At 35.4% G+C, this 21454-nt stretch overlaps 1 protein-coding gene across 1 annotated transcript in view; it reads right to left on the bottom strand.

Moving 5' to 3' along the window:
- The window catches only part of Oga (O-GlcNAcase), a 402181-nt gene that overhangs the window by 22702 nt on the left and 358025 nt on the right, over positions 1–21454 (bottom strand). The window contains exons 12-13 of the mRNA XM_090385453.1: positions 15211–15302; positions 1286–1484 (exon numbers count right to left, since the gene is read on the bottom strand). Coding sequence (XP_090241579.1) covers positions 1286–1484; positions 15211–15302 — 291 coding nt within the window. The remainder of the gene's footprint in view (positions 1–1285; positions 1485–15210; positions 15303–21454) is intronic.

The raw sequence follows: 21454 nt of genomic DNA, 5'->3' as shown, positions 1-21454 counted from the left end.
ATTTAATGCTGGTAAAACACAGTGTTTGCTGCTAAACTATATTAATATTTAAAACCAGGCTGGCCTGAACATATATGGTGGAATCTGCTACCTCTCTATGCTATTTATTGGGCTAGGCCAACTGTATAAACAGAAAATTTGTGAAATACAGTTTCTGAAGCAAAATGGCCAACCGTCTCGATATGGCCGGGATTGTCCCAATTTAGAACTTCAAGTCCCGCTTTCCAATAATACCATCATTTGTCCCAATAAGAGAGGAAAAAACTTAATTTACTGATTTTACATATTTTTAATTAATTCTTATTGGAATCTAACAGATGTGTTAAAAATTAATTCTAATAAGAGAAATATGAGAAAGTCTAAAGGTATTTTGTTTGTCACTGAGTAATAAAGAAAAGAAAATGCGGGTTAATAAAAAAATGAGTGCAATTTTTCTAAAAATTTCCAGAGGCAATTAATTTGCCTCAAATTGCATGCTCAACGTTAAGCATTCCACATTCAAATGCTTCATCAGAAAGTTTTCAGCTTAATGAAAATTGCTTAGCAGAAACAGAGAAACTATCTTTTATTAGAAAATTTAGAAGCCAAACTTATGATGAAAGAAAACTGTAACATGTCCTGTTCAGAATTTAAAAACTTTTAAAAAAATATAAAGTAAAAGTGGTCTTCCTCACTATTTTTAAAATAACTGTTATAAATAATATTATAGTTTATATAGAACAAATACATATTAAAAACAATTGTAAAACAAATAAATACTATGACTGATTGATAAAAAAAATGTATTTTAATTGTAATTTTATATTTTTCTTTTATTTTTTGAAAGAAAAAATGCTATACTACACATTTCATTTCAAGTTGTCCTGCTTTTCAATTTTCAAAATATGGTCACCCTGTTCTTAAAAAAAAAAAAACTATGTAATTCCTTGTGAATTTGTGTAATTCCTTGAATGGTGCAGCTCCCTACACCATTCAAGGAATTACACAAATGCAGGTCATGAACTCTTGAACCCAGCAGGATAAATATAGGTGCACCAAGGACTACCCAATGACTTATTAATTTAAAATTCAAAAAAAAAAATTTCAAGAAATTTTATATTGTGCCAGTTTCTTCACCTTCTTTAGAGACCAAAATAACTATATTATATTTATGATAATAGGTAATGTTACATGACCAGAACTGTGATAAAAAATAGCAGGCATAGCTTTCAGTTCTCAGAAGTTGTTTTGTAGTCCTTAATGCAAAATCGCATTTTTATCCTATTCAACACAATATCTAGTCTACCTCAGCCGGAGTTAGCATTTCTCCACTTTCTTTTTTTGATACTGGATACTTAGAACAAAGTTCGGGTGTCCAAGAAATCTCCATTTTCTTCTGATACTGTTGAGCATCCAGAGCGGCTAAAGCATATCCACAGACACCACCTTCATCTTCAACAACAAAGCAGTATTCTGAACTGAGGCGAAGAAAACTTCCAACAAGTCTGCAAACAACAAAATCTTTTTAATAATTACAGTCTATCCAGATAATTATAATGTTATTTATATTCAGAATTACAAATAATTTTATTTTCCATAAATCAACGTATTTTAACTGCAAACTGTTCTATTCTGTTGTGTGAAAAACCAGTCACATAGGTTAAAAAGAAGTTCACTAAGCACTGCATGAAAACTCTAGAAATGGTTTCTCCAGTCATCGAGGGAATTCAGCTTCATAACTTTCCACTCAGCAGTCTGGCATTTTTACTGATTATGTCACAAAAAGTGTAAACAAATTAAGATACAAAGAACAAGTTTCACACTACTAATTTAGTATTTAATTAATCAAAACTAAATTTTAATAACTTCCGACTGTAAAAAGCTGTATGGATGGAAATAAAATCTGAGTGCTCACTCTAATGGTGGAAACTCAGACAATTTTAGGCCATCTATCGACAATGGTGTACATGGACACATTTTGTTGGAAATCAGCTCCCTGCACCATTCAAAATATTGATTAGAGTTAGTGCTAACTACTAAGTGCAATTCTCTTTGAGCACATTTCTTTAAAAAGTAGTGTGAACTTGATGGGTGTACTGTGAAAAGCATAAAAATTGTTTAAGGTTAAAGACTGATATTTTCTCTATCTTTCTAAGTATAGACATAATTTTACTAGAGTAGTTTTTGAAATGAAATTTTATGGTTTTTGCAGAATAACTGCATGAAAGCACATGTGAATGCAATGTACCATTTTATTTATTTACAACTATTTGTTTAGACATATCACATCTCACATGCAATATTCTCAGGAAAAACACACATAAGCACATGTGTATAACTTAAATATGTACAGAATACGTAAAACAGCAGTAATTAGGAAATTGTAGGGAAAGCAAACTACTTAGCAGACACAAATGTGCAAAGCACAGCAAAACCAAGTGTCATTCACAAAAAAAGGTATTTTAGCATGGAATAAGAATAGTCCAATTATAAAGCCACTGCTTTGTAATCTGATTATTAGTGGTATTTCACACATATTTAGGGAAAAAATGCCAATCCTCTTTAGTGGTTTTTTTAAATTAAATTCCTTTGATGCTATAGTAACATTGGCAGTTTTGGGCCTTCTCATATCCTTTTTCTTATGTTCCACATTTCACTTTGCTGTACCATTTTCATTTGCACTAATACTATTCTCAATTATATATGAGGTGGCAATAAAGTTGCCAGACTGGTGCTGTTGCGGTCATGTTTGATGATTCTGAAAATAAACAGAAGTAGTATGCTGTAGTTCAAACTTCTTCCAACACATGGTGATACAGAGATTGTCAAGTGGTGTGACAGGTTGCAGGTAACAACCAGTTTCATTACTAGCGTTAATGTTCCATGTCATGATTTTGTAATTTTGCTTTAAACTGTACAGCCTTACAGATGAACAGAAACAATGAAGGGTATTATCGTGTGAAGAATTCATCCAGACTTGTCAAGATAATTCTAATTTCCTCAACTGGATGGTCACTAGAGATGTGTTGGATGTTTTAGTATGACTCAAAAATTAAGCACCACAGCATGTAGTGGACTCCAAAATCATCACCAATGCACAGAAAGTTTTATTCACAGAAATCCGTGATCAAGATGATGCTGATAATTTTTTTTTTACAAACGGTGCAATTCACAAGGAATTTGTAACTAAATGGGAGAGAGAGAGAGAGAGAGAGAGAGAGAGAGAGAGAGAGAGAGAGAGAGAGAGAGAGAGAGTCAGTGCTGCATTTAATGTACAGGTGCTTCAAAGACTACTGAAATGCATATCCAGGGTGAAGCCTCAATTTTGAGAGAAAGACAGCTGGTTCTTGTTGCACGACAATGCTCCTGCCCATTCCATGCTCACTGTGAAGACATTTTGGATGAAACCTGGCATTATACAGATCAACCATCTATCCTACTCTTCTGCTCTAGCACCAGTGGACTTCTTCCTCTTTCCTAAGATGAAATTGATCTCAAAGGAAAGAGATTTCAGGATGTTGGGGACATAAAGGAAAACAACTGCCATACTGAACTTCATCTCTTTGGACACTGCTGACTCTTTTCAGAAATTTTTAGAATGGTGTAATAAGTGCATTCAATCAAGAGGTAATTATTTTGAATAAAAATAAAACCATTTTTGAGATCCTTCACGTTGTGTTCTTTTTATTGCAAGTCCGGGAACTTTATTGCCACAACTGGTATATATATATAATGTGTTTTATATTTATATATATGGTGTTTGTGTATTTTTAATATTTACAGCAGGGCCTTAATTAACTGAGCTTCTACAAAATCAAGTTTTTTGTTAACTGACTCAACCAGTCAAAAAAAAAAAAAAAAAAAAAAAGAAAGGGATGATACAGTATGAATTGTTAAATTCATTTATGTGAGTGTCTAAACTGGTGTTTCCCAAACTTTAGTCATGGAACACTTTTCATCTCGCAACATATTCACGGAACGCTTTTCATCTTTTCAATATATTCACGGAACACATACGAAACATAAGTTTAGCAAGAGCCGAAGAATTGTTGCTAATATTTTATTACATATGGCACACTGTGCATCAGGAGCATCTTTATTTCCAATGAGTCTCATTATGAACTAATGAGACTCGTAATAGAGAAGAAAAATTCATGGGATGCATATAAATTATTAAGCGACTCAGAAGCCTATGGCAGATATAAGCTAGTCTGCAATCAGGTGACAAAGGAGGTTAGGCAGGCGAAGGCAGATTACGAGAAATCCTTGGCAAAAGATGCTAAGAAAAACAGCAAGGATTTCTTTACTTATATAAACTCTAAAAGGAAGGGGATGAATCTGATTGGTCCACTTGACATTGATTGTTCGACTGTTGATGATCCTGCTCAGATAGCAAACAAACTGAATGAGTATTTTGCATCTACATTCACACATGAGGAATTATTAAGGTTTGAAAATGCCAGAAGGTTATCAAATTGTAGCAGGATACTTAATGATTTTGTAATAACTGAAAGCAAAGTGGAGGAGAAATTGTTGAAGTTAAACATAAGAAAAGCACCTGGGGTGGATGGGATCTATCCAGTTATATTAAAGGAGGCGGCAAAGCAACTAAGCAAACCCTTGGCCATAATTATGAGAGCATCCTTGGACTCAGGGGAGGTTCCCACGGACTGGAGATGTGCAAATGTATCCCCAATTCACAAAGGGGGATCGAAGGGTGACACAAGTAATTACAGACAAGTTAGTTTAACTTCTGTTCCGGGTAAAATAATGGAGTCACTGGTTAAAGATGCATTGCAGGATCATCTAGACAAGACTGCAGCAATAATTCAGACACAACATGGGTTTGTTAAGGGAAAGTCTTGTCTGACAAATTTGATAGGATATTATGATGTGGTTACAAAGGAACTGGATGCAAAAAATAATTTCGATATCATATATTTGGATTTCAGGAAAGCTTTGGACACTGTTGTGCATGGAAGACTATTGTACAAATTGGAGCAGAATGATATTAAGGGTAAGTTGCTACAATGGATAAAAGGATGGTTAAGTGGGAGAAGACAGAGGGTGGTAATCAATGGGTGCTGCTCTTCGTGGACTAATGTTATTAGTGGTGTCCCACAGGGTTCGGTGTTAGGTCCACTGTTGTTTTGTATATTTATCATGATACTGATGAAGGTATATCAGGCTTAATGTCGAAGTTTGCAGATGATACAAAGGTTGGCAGGGTTGTTAATGACAGTAATGGCAGTGTGCTACTGCAACAGGATCTAGATAATTTGGGCAGATGGGCTAAGAAGTGGCAACTGAAGTTTAACCTTGACAAGTACTGCATATGGGTAGAAGTAACCCTAGAGAAACGTACCAACTGTGTGGTACTACACTTAATGTGGTAGAAAATGAAAAAGACCTGGGAGTAATTGTGCAGTCAGATATGAAGTTTTCTGAGCAATGCAGACATGTTGCCAGGGCAGGTCATGGGGTTTTGTCAATGATATATAGGAATTTTGCTAGCAGGGAAAAGGAGGTGATTATCCCTCTGTATAAGGCAATGGTCAGGCCACGCCTTGAGTACTGCGTACAGGTCTGGAGGCCTCATTTTAGGAAGGATGTAGATTTACTTGAGCGTGTACAGAGAAGGGCAACAAGATTGGTGAGGGGAATGAAGGGATCCTCTTACCAAGAGAGGCTTAAGTTCTGCAAATTGCAGTGGCTGGAGACTAGGCACCTGCGTGGTGATCTGTTTGAGGTGTATAAGGCCTTGAATGGGTTGAGCACGCTGAATTCTGATGGGATCCTTCCACTTGTTCAGATTACGAACCTGAGGGGGCATAAATTCAAATTAAGAAAAGACAGGTGTAGATTAGATGTGCGGAAATTTGCCTTTAGCCAGCGGGTGGTTAATTGCTGGAACAAACTTCCATCTGTCGTTGTAAGTTGATAGGTTGAATAAATTTAAGGAGGAACTGGACACGCATTTGGAGGGAATGGTGTGATTTTTTTTTTTTTGGCTGATGCTGCAAGCTCATACACTTGCTTTCTTGCATCAAATGCCACTGCTACTACTACTACTACACATAAAGCCGAAATGCAAATAACTGTCATCATACTTTCGTTTGGTCTTTTATTAGTTCCTGTTTTTTCACTTCGGATTTTTGGGGAACAAAAGACTGCAATTGTTCATCCTCACTTTGAAGTGTGACAATATTGTGTTCGTTTTCATCGACCACAGTTGCACTACTAGAAGTACTTTGCTTCTCATTTTAAAGGTTTCAACCACAAACCCATGGTCATTTATTTTAATAATAATATTTCGAAATACTAATAATTATCAAAAAAAATTTATACAAGGAAGTGAGTTTAGTTATGATATCAGTTCATTTCCTCCTCTCCTTCAACCAGTGTACTCCAGGCTAAATTGCATACAAATGGCATATTAGATCACTACATTTCTACTTTTTTGTAAATGTTATTACCTATATGCAAAGTCCGCCAAAGTAAAGAGTTCCGGGGTCTACATTAATAACCAAAAAAATGTTAAATCTTATAATGATACAAGTGGTGTACGCTACAAATATGCAAACTTTATTTATTTTATTTTTTAAATTATTAATTTAAAAAATTAAATAAAAAAATAAATAAATAAACAAACGCAGAACACAGTTTCAGAAACGCTGGTCTAGACAATGACTTCTCAACCCGTGCTTAAACCAGAAAACAGGAACCTCTTATATTTGGATGCCAAGGTTAAAAATATATCTGCCTCAACCATGCAATCAGCAGTGATTATTTTTTATTTGCTTATCATTAAGGACATTTAATGATTAAATTAATCACTAAATTAACCAATGGCATCAAATTTACGAAATGTCTATGCATCAGTGTGGTCACTATTATATATAAATAAAAAATTTATGAAAATGTTGCAAGTGCTTAAATTTATGTCACCATTTTTTGTTATCTAGAACTAAAACCAAAGTAATAAAACCTAATACATCTCATCACCCACTAGATCTACCCATGTGATCTAAGGGAGGTGGGAACAATAAATGTAGTGTTCTTTTGTTTAAAGAGGATGGAATGAACTGCATATTCTTTGAAAGATTAAACTTTGTTATTTCATATATATATACACATTAAAATTAATTGCTGTGTTATTAGTAATAAAAAACTTGCTTAATAATATTAATTATATATTATTATATTCATATAATAATAATATTATATAATAATTATTTGTCAACTTTTATATTTTTCTGTTCCTAATATTAGATACTAGGCTACATTATAAAGCTAGTCACGCTGTATTCTGCCCATCACTGATCCTAACCTTATGGAAAACTTTTCCAGGATCCATATCAACCGGTGCATTTTGCAAGCAAAATAACAACACAATATTGCCATTATAAAAACAACACCGTAATATAAAAAAAGTCAACATATGGCTGGAGCATTTAGAACTTTGTTTTTAAACAATTTTATTGAATTCAATGAGAAAATAAATGAGATTTATTAATTTTGTGCATATTACATATAATGCATATTTTAAACATACTACTATACTGCGATTTGTTTAATAAAAAAATTTAAAAAATACTCCACACATGCTTTTATTACAATTAATGTCCATAAATAAATTCAGCACAGAAATAAAGGAATCCCAAATTCCTATAAAAACTATAGAAAAAGTTGAGTTTCTATTACTCTAATACTAAACTAATTGAGGTCTCATTGTATATACATGATATATGAGATAAAATATGTTTGAATGCATAATTTTGAAATTTTGCATACTTAATGTAGTGTTCTTTTTCATGACAATAAACTTGAAATTGAGTGAGTATTCTTATTCCAGTATCTAGTGTGTGTGTGTATGTGTGTGTGTTAGATACACAGCTGCCAATTTTTGGCTTTCAAAAAGATAGAGATCAAGTAATTGTAAGCAGGAGGAAAGCAAGATTTTTGGCAAAAATAGTAGGATTTTTTTAAAGTGCACACTGCACTAGAAATAAAATTTCACTGACTACATATACTTTTTAATATTAAAATAGAGATAAAGGATTGTTTGCAGTAAAATATGTTTTAAACATTATCTTACTAAGGATTTTTCTGACTGTGGATTTCTGTTTGAATTCTCTGTCATAGATCAACTGATTTTGATCCTTCAAGAAAGATATAATACTTTTTCAGACTCTGCCCACTGCAGAAATGTTGAGTCAAAGTTTTATTCACAACAATGGTCTTGTGCTGTCTAGACTTCCTGTCATCTACATTTCCAAAGCATCACCAGAAATCAATAAAAAAAAAAAAAAAAAAAAAAATTTTTTTTTTCTTAAATTCAGAGAGTTGGCAGCCAGCTCTCATATGCATGTAAAGTGAGAGTGAGAGAGAGGGGACAAAAAAAAAAAAAAAAGAGATAATTATAAAATTGACAAAATAAGGATGTTACCACCCAGGATTGCAAGAAAAATAGCAGTATGTGTCTCCATTTCTGATGTAAACCACAAGCCAATGGGCAAAAAGAATTATCAATAAATGAGAATAAAATTTTGTTAGCAAAATAAATTTTTTTCTTAAAAGGGGGATGGGGGTTTGAAAATGGCCTGTAAACTTTACAGTTTTTTTTTTTTTTATGTAAACCCCAAACATGAGAGGTGTTAGAACCTATAGTACTTAGTACCGTGCTTGGGTTGGAGGTTGAGAAGACAAAAGAAGATATTTGTTGACATTGGACTTGAACTTCTGTAGATTGTAATTTTCAGGAAATGCGTATGAAGGAAGGTTGTTCCAGAAAACGGCAGTTGATTGAATAAACGAGGATGATGAAAAGTTGGCTCTGGGAGTTTGAAGTTGGACAGTAAATGGATGTTGGCTGGTGGTGGCACGTGTTCGGACTGTTTTGAAAGAGAGAGCAGGAATTATAGAAGCTAATTCAGAAGAACAGTGCCCATGGAAGTATCTGTAGAAGAGGCATGCAGCAAAAACAGTACGTCTATGAGACAGCGAGTGCAGAGACTCTGTTAGAGATGAGTCATTAATTAACCTAACTGCCCTCTTCTGAATGGAATCAAGAAGCCTGAGAAAGGTTTTGGGGCACCACCCCAGATGTGGGAACAATATTCCATGGCAGGGCAGATTTGCAATTTATACAGAGTGAGCAGCTGTTTGGAAGAAAAGTAACGCCGAGAGCGAAAGAGAAAACCAAGTTTTTTAGATGCAGAAGAAGCAATATTTGTAATGTGCTTGTGCCAAGAGAGATTAGAAGTCAGGGTAATCCCCAAAAGAGAGATATCAAATTGCTCAGAAATCGGAGTGTCACCAAAGATAAGCATAGGAGCAGAAGAATCCTTTTTGCGAGATATAAGACAAAACTGAGATTTAGAAGGGTTGAAATCAACTAAGTTGTCTTTGCCCCACTGGAGAATTACCTGAAGATCGGCATTTAAGGAACTGGTAGCAGATTTTCGAGAAGTTGAAGCTGATTGAGCAGGACAAGGTTTCTCAAAATGGAAAGTTGAAGGCAATGTGCTATCATCGGCAAAACTATGGACAGGATTTCCAGTCAATGGAAGAAGGTCATTAATATACAAGAGGAAAAGAGTGGGGGAAAGAACTGAACCCTGGGGGGACACCAGCATTAGTGGAGAAGTTAGAAGACAGAGAGCCATCTACCATCACCCTCAGTGAGTGATCAGAGAGAAAACTGGATAACCAATTACTAAAAACAGTTGGCAAACCATAAGATGAAGTTTGTTTAGAAGACCTTTATGCCAAAAACGATCAAAAGCCTTTGAGATGTCAAGAGCAACTACTTGTGTTTCACCGAACCTTTCCACTGAATTAGTCCATAAATGGGTAACATAAGCCAGAATATCACCAGTGGATCGACACTGAAGGAATCACTACTGGCGATCGTTGATCAGACGGAAGGTAGGTAGGTAGTTTAATTCTAGGTAGTTTAAATTAGAAAGAGTAGAAGTAATTGCAATGGGACGATAACTGGATGGGAGGGATTCATTAGGAACTGGCTGGATATGAGCAAATTTTAAAGAAGAAGGAAAAACACCTTTGGAATAAGAAAGTGAAAAAAGGCGGCAAAGAATAGGAGTAAGTTCAGGAGCACAGGTTTTGAGAATAAGCAGAGAAATACCATTTGGACCTGGAGCTTTCTTAGCATCAAGATTCGTCAAAATCCTTCTGACATCCTTTTGACGGAAGACCACAAGAGGCATTGAATGGAGCATGATGGGAATAGTGGGAGGTGCTTTACCAAGATCGTTGATGCACGAGTTGAAAGAAAAATGGGATGCTAGCAGGTCAGCTTTATCCTTGGCTGAAGTGACAACAGAACCATCTGGTTTGGACAGAGGTGGGAGCAGAGATGGGCAAAAGATGCGGCTAATAGCTTTGGCAAGAGACCAGAATGCCCAGCTACCATTAGGGCAAGAAGCAAGTTTTCTACTCTTAGCCTGTTTAAACTCTAGTTTGGACTGTTTAATAACTGCTTTACAATTGTTGCGAGCTTTGGTGTAGGCAGAAAATGAAACTGAAGAATTAGAAACAAGCCAATTACGATATGCAACATTCTTCTCTTGGGCAGTCTTAGCACATTTATTGGAAAACCAAGGTTTAGATAAAGGACGAGATTTTAAAGTGGAGTGTGGGATAAAGGATTCCATTCCTGCAAGAATAATTTCACTGACACGATCTGAGCAAACATTGACATCAGAAGTTTTGAAACAGTAATCCGACCAAGGAAAAGAAGAAAAGAAGTCTCGCAGGTCATCCCATTTTGCATTCTTGTAATGCCAAACAACACGAGGTTGGCAATAGCCATGAGATAAAGGTTCCATTGGAGAAGAGACAATCAACAAGTTGTGATCTGAAGTGCCTAAAGGACCTCTCACTTTGACCGTGTACTTAGAAGGGATGTTTGTGAGAAAAAGATCAAGTGTATTGGCTGTATGATTAGGATTGTCTGGTATTCTTGTAGGTAAATGAACAATCTGTGCTAGTCATTAGTAATTGCAAAAGCCTCAGCATCTCGACCTGCTGGGTCAGTGTGACTAGAAAACAGAAGCCAGCTGGAGTTGTGAACATTAAAATCACCAAGGAAAATTACCTCACTGTTAGGAAAGTTGGACTGGAGAAAGTGAAGTTGCAAAGAGAGAAAGTCAAAGAGCTCCAAGTGATTAGTGGAGTTGGGAGAACAGTAGAGACAACAGATGAATTTAACACAATGAGGTAGAGAGATTTTAAGCTAGAGAAGATCAAAGAGAGGAGATTCCAAATTGCCAAGTCTCTGACAGGGAATATCAAAACGGACATATGCACAAGTACTACCTTTGAGGTGAAAAGAATCATACAGCGAATAATTTGGGCATCTGAGATGAGCAGTAGTTGAATCAACCGATAACTGAGATTCTGTCAGAAAAAGTACATGGGGTTTGGCAGACTGCAAGTGGAAATGGATATCGCTGAGATTAGAACTGAGACCACGTATATTTGTGAAATGAATTAGGAAGTGTTTTGGGAGGTTTAGATCTTTTCGCATATAAGCTTGCTCTATTAGTTTGACAATTCATGGTGTATTCAACAGTAAGAAAAAGTGGGTGGGACATGCTGTATGAAGTAATGAAATTTTTGGATATGGCGTACACATGGTATGAATATACCTAGATCCTTGACATAACGTGGCCTCGACAATGCTCCCCGCATACACACTACTCGGACTCCCTCCAGTCTGGCAGTGTAGAGGTAACAAGATTATACACTAGCTGATCCGGAAGCCTCCTAAAGAGTTACCAATAGGTTCGGTCCGGTGTACTAACTAGCGGCCGGCTTGCGAACACCGTTTTAGAGCTGTACCCTCGAAATGTAAGGAATATTGGATCTCACCACGATGTCCTTCATAACCTCAAAAGTCATCAGTCATACTGCATGATGGAAGAGATGGGGAAGGGTTGACCGGAACTTAGCTCTAGAGACTAAACATGGGTTCCACCACTTCAAGCCTCCAATAAGCAAAGTTTTGGTATTGCACTGGTTGATGAGATTCATCTACCACCTAGTACTACTGCCTGGTAACATAGAGGGGCGGCGTTCCTCCATGTGGTGTGGGCACCACACCTCGACCCCTGCTTATGTTGGTTCACACCTGGATGGTTACCCACCACGTACTTGTGCATGGAGGTTATACCCAGGATTACTAACAGTCCCACCATTGTGAAGGTGCAAGCAGGGGATTTGGCTGTCACAGACCGCAGTCGTCACTACGAAGAAGAAAAAATAAAAACTGGAATCAACAACAGAAATTTCTAGAAACATAACTTAGTCTAATCCAATTTAATTTTCAACCCCCCCCCCCCGCCCGTTTTAATCCTAGTAAAAAAAATTATTTTAATTTTGATTTATTTTGGTAACAATAAATTTTATTCTCATTTTTATTTATATTTATGCTTAACCTTTGGCTTGTGGTGTACATCAGAAATCAAGACACATTGCTATTTTGCTTGCAATTTTGGTCGTTAAAACCTGACAAGAAGCCAGTTTTAAATTGTGTGGCAACATTATTATTTTGTCAATTTTGTAATTATTTATCTCTTATTATACATTTTTTTTTTGTTGTCTTCTATTCTTCTCTATCTTTCTTCTCTTCCCCCACCAGTTTATTGTCCATGCTCTGCATAGGTTTAGCATTTGTTGCCTTTGACTGCACTAGACTACTACTTCCTCTTTTCACATTTTTTTGCCATGTTTCCACTTTCTTGTTATTCTATTCAACTATATACACTAGTGTTCAAAGAAAGTGCATTACCTAGGAATTTCACACTGCTAATCCTTTTTTGCGATGGTATGTTACACTAATGACTAGCATCACAAATAGAAATATAAATAAAAGATATTTATTAATAGTTAAGGCAAAGCTAAGTAATATTTGACAGGTGCTCAAAATATAAGCTAAGAATAGGAACCTGCACCTGTTCCTAAGAATAGGAACAGGTGAATGTATACTTGCGTGTACACCAATGCTAGGAGTTTGGTAAATAAATTTGATGAATTTGAGGTATTGCTCAAAACATCAAAGGCAGATATTGTTGGGATATCAGAGACGTGGTGCCACACAGATGTAATGAATGCAGGACTGGAATTTGGCGAGTACAATGTGTACAGAAAAGATAGACAGGATAGGAAGGGAGGAGGGGTTATGTTATTAGTTAAGAAACACATAAAATCCAAGGAAGTGAAGCCAGTCGACATCGCTGGACCGTGCAGTGTCGAGTCAGTTTGGTGGGACATAAGCATTGGGAGATCAAAATTGAGAGTAGGAGTGTGCTATAGGCCTAATGACTCTGATGAGTATAATAAGAAACTGTACAGAGAAATAGAGTGGGCCAGTAAATCAGAGTCTTATAATTGGGGATTTTAATTTCCTAGATATTGACTGGAATTTGTGGGTTGGTCACTCACACACTAGCAAGGCTTTTGTGGATTTATTGGATGATTGTTTCCTACATCAGCATGTTCGGGAGGCAACTAGAGGGAGCAATACTCTTGATTTGATTATCAGTAGTGATTCTTCATGCATTAAGAATCCAGATAAAGGAACCACTAGGTGGCAGTGATCACAGTGCGCTGAAGTGGGATTTACTCAAAGAGATAACTACCATCAGGGATAAAGGGAACAATTGGTGGATTTCCAACAATTTTTCTTAGACCTTGAGTGATGACCTAATATTTTTTTCTATGTAGAGTAAATTATTTTACTTTTGCATTTTTAAAAGTTTCCGTAATCAGGCATCTCTCATATTGTGGAGTTATACTTCATAACTGTTTTGCCATCATTGCATTGCTTGGGTACCTACTAATCCTTTTTTGCGATTCTGAAGAGGGGTGCTAATTCTGATGATGATGCTAATTCTGAAGAGGGGCCAAATAGCCCTGAAACGGTGCCATCTGGGTGGTGGCATCCATCTGAGAATAAGTAACATTAGTATTCTCCTTAGGTGAAGCGTTACTTATTCGAAGTAGTGCAATATCATGGCAACTCGTTGTGAAGGTATTCACAATATGAGATAACTTAAAACAATGCCGTTTTACTAATATTCTGATTTATTCAGATATAGCTATGTATTCCTGATGCATTTGCACTATATTTATACATAGTCTGACATGACATTTAAAAATCAATCATACATTGTATTGAATGTAATTTTCTTTGTGTTCTGTAATAAAAGAAAATAAATGTATGTTTTCATAATTACTTGATGTTTTATTAATTTTATGCCAAAATAGAATTAAGACTGTGAAGCAAAACTAATGAGTGCATCACTGAGAGGATAAAATGTAACACAATCCTCTGAGTGTAGTAGCAGCACAGTAGGAACAGAATACCCGAGGCCATGGAAATAATGCAATTACTGGTAATTCAGGGCTCCCACAGCCCCAATTTTAGGGGCTCTAAAAATGTGTGTACCAGGCAAATAAGAAAACCTAAATTTGGCATGTGTACTAGTCCTTCATGGGTAGCAAAGTGCTTATAAACACTGTCCTCCTACAATGTGCGGGAAAGTTCAAAATCCCATCAATAACACAAGGAATTTTAATGGGTTTCTTTCCCAAGTGGCTGAGTTATTTTGGTCTCAGGTAAGGGTTCTGTGGTTTTTGTCCCAGAAACTTAATCATTTCATTCAGCAAAACAGCAAACTGGCTAAAGATACACTTTAATACCCACCGGATCTGCCCATGTGATCTAAGAGAGGTGGGAGCAATAGTGTTAAAAAAAAAAAAAAAAAAAAAAAAAAAAGAGGAAGGGGTGCAGATTATAAAATTTTGCAGTATAAATATGAAAGCTGCATCATATTAAATGCTCAGTTGGTAAACTCGCAGTTGGGGAGGGATTTTTTATTATTATTATTATTTTAACACTCATATACAGTGCAGCTACCAATATTACTGCATAATGCTCTGTCCTAAGGAACCAGTTAAAAGCATGATGAGGTACCACTATATATCAAATATTAGTCTATAATGATCCTGAGCAATATACTGCAGTAACTGAAATAGCACTTACATTAGGTATGTTGACCGTTAGTATTACACGAAATAAGATCACTTTGAAAGCACTGTTCCACAAGGTGAAATATAAATATAAATGATATGGTTCACTCGTCTAACTTGTTATAACACAAAGAAATGAATTCTAGAGGAAAATCACTAATATGAACTCACTTGTCTCCAATGAGATCTAGATACTCTGGAAATACTTCGCTACCATCAACACCATCATCACAAGTTTTGCGGCAAACTTCGTAAACTGCAGCCTTTGAAATAAGATAATAAAGGAACAGCTTATAGCATATACACATTTCGGTTAATTTATCCATTATATATTAGAAAGATTTAAAAGTAAAATAGAATATTAAAAAAATATACTAATATCAGAAATGCTGATTTTAGAAAGTAAGACTGAGGGTAGATGTAAGAACACAAGAACACGTAAAATAAAGGCAATGAAATGGCCAGCACTAAACAGTAAGTAAAAAACACTGGGTTGAGATGCCAGTTAATCAGACATGATAATTTAAAATAAAAATGTTTCGTGTTCTGTTCTGTATATATATATAATATATTTGAGTATTATGTTTTGCTATGAATGGCAAGTATCTAAACCTTATTGCAAATAATTTATGGACAAGTTCATTGTTAAAGCAATTAAACCTCACAACTATAACTAATATATATTGGGGTAAGTATACTGCTGTGTGTGAATTTACAGAGTACAAGCACAAAAAAAAAAAAAACCTGCCCCACTTATATACATTTATACTTATAGTACATATATATTGCTTATCACTTAACTTTAGTGACTTTTTTAAGGATCAATCACAAAAATTGACAGGAATGACAACAATATACGAGCCTTCTGTTTCTGTATTGAACTATATTCAGGTAATAATAATAAATAAATAATTAAAACAAAGATTTTGAATTTGATATAGGTTTAGGCTAAATGGATGCTGAAGAAGTTTAACATTATTACAAGTACATAGCTCACTGATGACTTAAAAGGAACCAGATTAAGAGTGACAAAGATCTACTTAAAATAAAACTTGCAGAAATGTAAAGTAAAATAAGAATAAAAGGTGGTATTCATTAAGTGAAACTGTTTAAATTTATTTTTCCTTTTAGCTCTTCTTAGCACATAAATTAATAGCTTGACAATGACGGCCTTATTCTGCGAAGCATTACATCACACAAGTTTTTTTTAGCACTATCATAACCGAGTCATTTGCAACACTAAGTGCAAGTGTTGTTTTTAAATCAAAATTTCTAGAAATCAAAAATGGCTCATTTTTCAGTCATCTCGACCTCTTCTTTTCCTATTCGTGCAATGTCACTAAAAATAAGTCTGTTATTTTTGTTCTTCCAAAACCATATGTTTTTTTTGCTATTTTCACTATTGGGAAACACTTCTGAACAACACCTGCACAATCAGGACAACTCAGAGGAAGATTATGTTCTATGTCAAAAGATGCTATAACCGATTTACAGTTTTAGGTGCATCAGTGACTTCGCCATATTGCACCTTATATATTTGTCTGCACAAAAGTGTATTTATGGGCCTTTTACAGGCTGAAAATCCTGTAATAACTAATGGGGACCCTACTCCTTCTGCTTGAGAACAACTAACTACAGTCCCAATTGAAGAAGCCTTTAGAAATTTGTCCCGTCTATGATGAATCTCAATGCAGATCTCTCCAAAAGAGTGACAAGTACTAATATACTATACTGTCATGAATGATGCCAAAAGAAGCAAATAAACATTCAGCATATGACATCACCAAACATTTTGAATACTGTAACTATTTTTGCATTTCTTTCTATGCACTGCACATTGTCCTTAATACTTGTCTTTGCAAATGTCTGATTAAACTGTGTTTTCAGCTACTTGAAATCAAAAAATCATATCTATGTACTGTACAAAAAGGTAAATGTTGCCATCTTCAGATTTTACAATGCATGGAAAATCTTGGGTATATGTCTTCTGAAATTTTATCATATTTCTTTGACATATCACTGAAAGACACTGTGATGTGATGTTGTTGCACAGTATGTCAGATGAACTAATGAGACTTGTGGCGGAGAAGAAATATACATGGGATGCATATAAATTATCAGGTGACAACAGAAGCCTATAGTAGTTATAAACTGGTCTGTAATCAAGTCACAAAGGAAGTTAGGCAAGCTAAGGCAGATTACAAGAAGTCTGACAAAGAATGCCAAGAAAAGCAGCAAATAATTCTTTACATTACTTCTTTATATTAGGAGTAGAAGGAAGCGATTTAAACACATTAGTACACTTGATGTCGACCATTTAATTGATGATCCTGCTCAGGTTACTGACAAACTGAATAGATATTCTGCATCTACATTCATGAATGAGGAGAATTCCAGAAGTTCATCAAAATCCAACAGGGGGAGTTCATAATTTTGTAATAACTGAGGGGAAAATAGAAGATAAATTGTTGAAGCTTAACATAGAAAAAGGGGTCCTTGGGTGGATAGGATCTATGCAATTATGATAAGGAAGGCAGCAGAGGAGGTAAGCAAACACTTCGCCTTAATTATGAGAATATCTTTGGATTCAGGAGAGGTCCTTATGGGCTGGAGATGAGCAAATGTATCCCCAAATCACAAAAGGAGATCAACAGGTGATGTGAGAAATTACAGACCTGTAATAACATAATTGATTCTCTGGTTAAAGAAGTATTGTAGGACCAGCTAGAAGGGAATGTACTTATACTGCAGTCACAGTACGATTTGTTAAGGGACAATCTTGTCTGACCAATCTGATTGAATATTATGATGCAGTAACAAAGGAACTGGAGGCAAAAAATTATTTCAATATCATATACAATAGAAAGTCGGTTATCCGGAATAATCTGAAAGCTTGATTATTTTTTCTTCTTAAGTTAGTACATAATTAAACAGGGATTACCTCGATTTCTTCTATCCTACTCTCCAGGTCCAACACATAAAATGATTAAAATGGATAAAAGTTGGATGAAAACTTTTTGCTAGTACATGTTCACAGGATGGAATGAAACTAATAGCACACCGGTGCATCTTATTTAAAAGAAAATTTTAAGTTATCGCGCGTGCGTTCACAGGACCAATCATCAGATATTAAGAACGGTCTGCGAATGTTAATGGAATTTTTACATAATTTAATTTCGAGCGTTTCCGCGATGAGTAATTTGCTGTAACTGTGTTGAATATTAAAGATTTTTGCCTCATTATAAAGGAATGAATGAACCTTATTCACAGCACGAAATGCTAATTCAGAAGCACCAGCTCTTGAACTGAAGCTTCATGTTGTTTAACACGAAATTCAAGGACCCCCCCCTCTCATGGAACCCACGTACAATGAGTTGCAGTCTGTACATGGGTTCCACGAGGTTGGGGGGGTTCTTGAATTTCTAGAGTTTACATAAGTAAAGAACTCTTCGCTGTTTTTCTCTGCATCCTTTGCCAAAGATTTCTAGTAATCTGCCTTTGCCTGCCTAACCTCCTTTGTAACTTGATTACAGACTAGCTTATATCTGGTAGGCTTCTATGTCGCCTGATAATTTATAAGCATCCCATGCATTTTTCTTTTCTGCCTCGAGCCTCATTAATTCATCCAACATCCATTTAGGCCTGAACCCTGCACAGTATTTCTTAGTTGGTATGAAAAGCCTAGTAGCCTCCAAGATTAAGTCCCTGAAGGCTTCCCATTTAGAATTCACCGTTGGTAACATCATCAGTTGATCCCGCTGTGTGGAATTTAAAAACTGTCTGAGACCACTGTAGTCAGTTTTACGAAAACAAAAACCCTACCCTTTACCCTTGATGGTAGTTACATCTTTAAGTAAATCCCAATTTAGTACACTGTAATCACTGTCAACCTAGTGGTTCCTTTATCTGCAAATTCTTAATTCTTAAAATTCCCCATTATCAGGCATTCTGATTTAATGGCCCACTCTAATTCTCTATACAGCTGTTTGTTGTACTCATCAGAGTCATTAGGCCTATAAGACACTCCTAATCATTTTAGCTTTCCTTGTGCTTATGTTACACCAAAGTGATTCAACTTTGCACGAGACCCCCATATCAACTGGATGCACTGCCTTAAATTTTGTTTCTTAACTATAAGCATGCAGATTTCTGCATCCCTTGCTAATTTATAATCCTCCCATGGATTTTTTTCCCTATTCCACTTGTCTCATCAGTCTACTTAGTTTTAAACCTTAAAATATTTTTTAGCTCTCTGAGACCAATATACAGGCAATCCCCGTATAACATGGTACTTCTACAACATGGTTTCGCTCTAACACGATTGATAAATTGTGGAAATCCTTGCACAACACTGTTTGAAATTTGCAGGAAATTTTGCATAACATGGTATTTTTGAGCTTTTGTGCTAGGAAAACCCTGCTATTATGTTAGACGTAATTATCAACATTTCCATTCCTTTTTGTGAATCCCTGGTGTTGACTCGCTAATCGTTATCACCTCAGTGATATTTTTCTAAATCACATTTCTGGAGGTCATTACCATAAAACAATCAAAACAATTTGCAGTTTCCGGTTAATTGGTCTTTTCCGTTAGTGTCAATTATAAATGGGTAGTAAACTCAATCTTCTTGCATTTGCAATAATACCAATAGCTGGAATTCTGTGGGTTTTCACTTTATTATGGTGAAATGTGTTTCCTCTTCCATGAAATATTCAATCATATAAAAAACAAAAATTTTCAGAAACTCGTTATACCGTATCTCACTCACTTGCACATATCGTGTTAGTTGCAACTTGTGCATGCTGTGTTCTTTCTTACTATTTGCTTATCATTTTTACTGTTTTAAATTTTACAACCAAAAAAAGTCAGTGAACAGAAATATAAATTAGTTAGTATGTACCATATTACAGTACATATTAATTAAGCTATGTACGTAAGCGTGAATTTATTTTTATTTTGCTAACTGGAAAATATTCTTCCGATTTTCACATATCATTTAACTTTGTTAATTGGTAAGGTAATAAAGTTAAATTTGGGCTTTATATATTTAAATCGGGGGTCCACTGTAATTTGTTGGGAGATTCCTGGATTAAGTTCTGTGCTATTGAACTTGTGCTTGTTTGAGACCATAAAAAATTGTGACTTATGTTCGTGACTTTTAAAGAGAGCAGAAGAAGGTACACGAAATCTAGATGTGTCAGAAGTGATTGTGCTTAGCAGTGATGAAGAGGAAGAAAATTAAAAAACAAATGTACATTATCTGACATATAAGCACAGTTTGTAAGTTAAGACATTTGTTCAGTTATTACTATTTAAGTTACTACTATTATATAAAAACAAAGTTAAAATATTAAGTTATTACTACTATAAAAATAAAAATACTGTAAACACAGTTTCCGATAATTATATTAAAAAAATGGTGTATTTTTGTTAGCTTTTGGAATGCACCCCCGCCCTGTACTGGTTCTTAGTCGCGTATAACACAGTTTAGCATTACACGAGATTTTGTAGGAACACACTACCGTGTTATACGAGGGTTACCTGTAGTCACCTTTACAAAAGTAAAATATCTCCCTATACCTTTGATAGCAGCAGTTATAACTTTAAGCAAAACCAATAAACAAAGAATCAAAAAAATCAATACACTCCAGTAACAATTCAAAAGCTTTTAATTATATTGAATTCTGTGGTAGCAGTAGGAGCAAATGATGCAAGAAAGCAATATCATAGAGCAAAAAAAGAAAGACAACCCATTCATACTCTCCAAGAATTTGTCTAGCTCTTCCTTGAGTTTATTCAAACCACCCACTTCCACAACAACAGATGGAGCCTGTTCCAACAATCAACTACCACTGGCTGAAGGCAAACTTTTGCATATCTATACTGCAACATACTTCCTCAATATCAATTTGTGCTCCATCTTATGTGTAGTCACAGCAAGAAGGATGCCACCAACATTTTGCTTACTCAATCCATTCAAAGCCTTAAAAACCTTGATCAGATCATCTTGCAGGTGCCTAGTCTCGACACACTGCAATTTGCAAAGCTGAAGCTTTTCTGGGAAGAGCACTCTTTTGTTCCTTTCACCACACCTCATCATTAGAGAAGGGAAACCAATCTGGTTTCCCTTCTCTGCACCAGTTCAAGCAGATTTACATCCTTAAAGTGAGCCTGTAGACCTGTATACAGTACTCTAGATGCAGCTTAACCATGGTCTTGTACAAAGGGATAATCCCCTCCTTTTCCTTACTAGCAAAGTTTCTGTATATCATTGCCAAATCTCATGAGATCTCCTGCAGCATATCTGCACTGCTCAGAGAATTGTATATCTGACTACATACCACCTGAGGCATTTTTCATTTTACTGCTACCCATATGCATTACTTCCATTTGTTTGTTATTTGGTTTTCAGGAG

The sequence above is a fragment of the Mastigoproctus giganteus genome, chromosome 11, assembly GCF_048544385.1.
Source record: "Mastigoproctus giganteus isolate SK-2022 chromosome 11, ASM4854438v1, whole genome shotgun sequence".
Classification (NCBI taxonomy): domain Eukaryota; kingdom Metazoa; phylum Arthropoda; class Arachnida; order Uropygi; family Thelyphonidae; genus Mastigoproctus; species Mastigoproctus giganteus.
The sequence above is the reverse complement of the archived record's forward strand: the minus strand, read 5'-3'. Positions and strand labels throughout refer to the sequence as shown.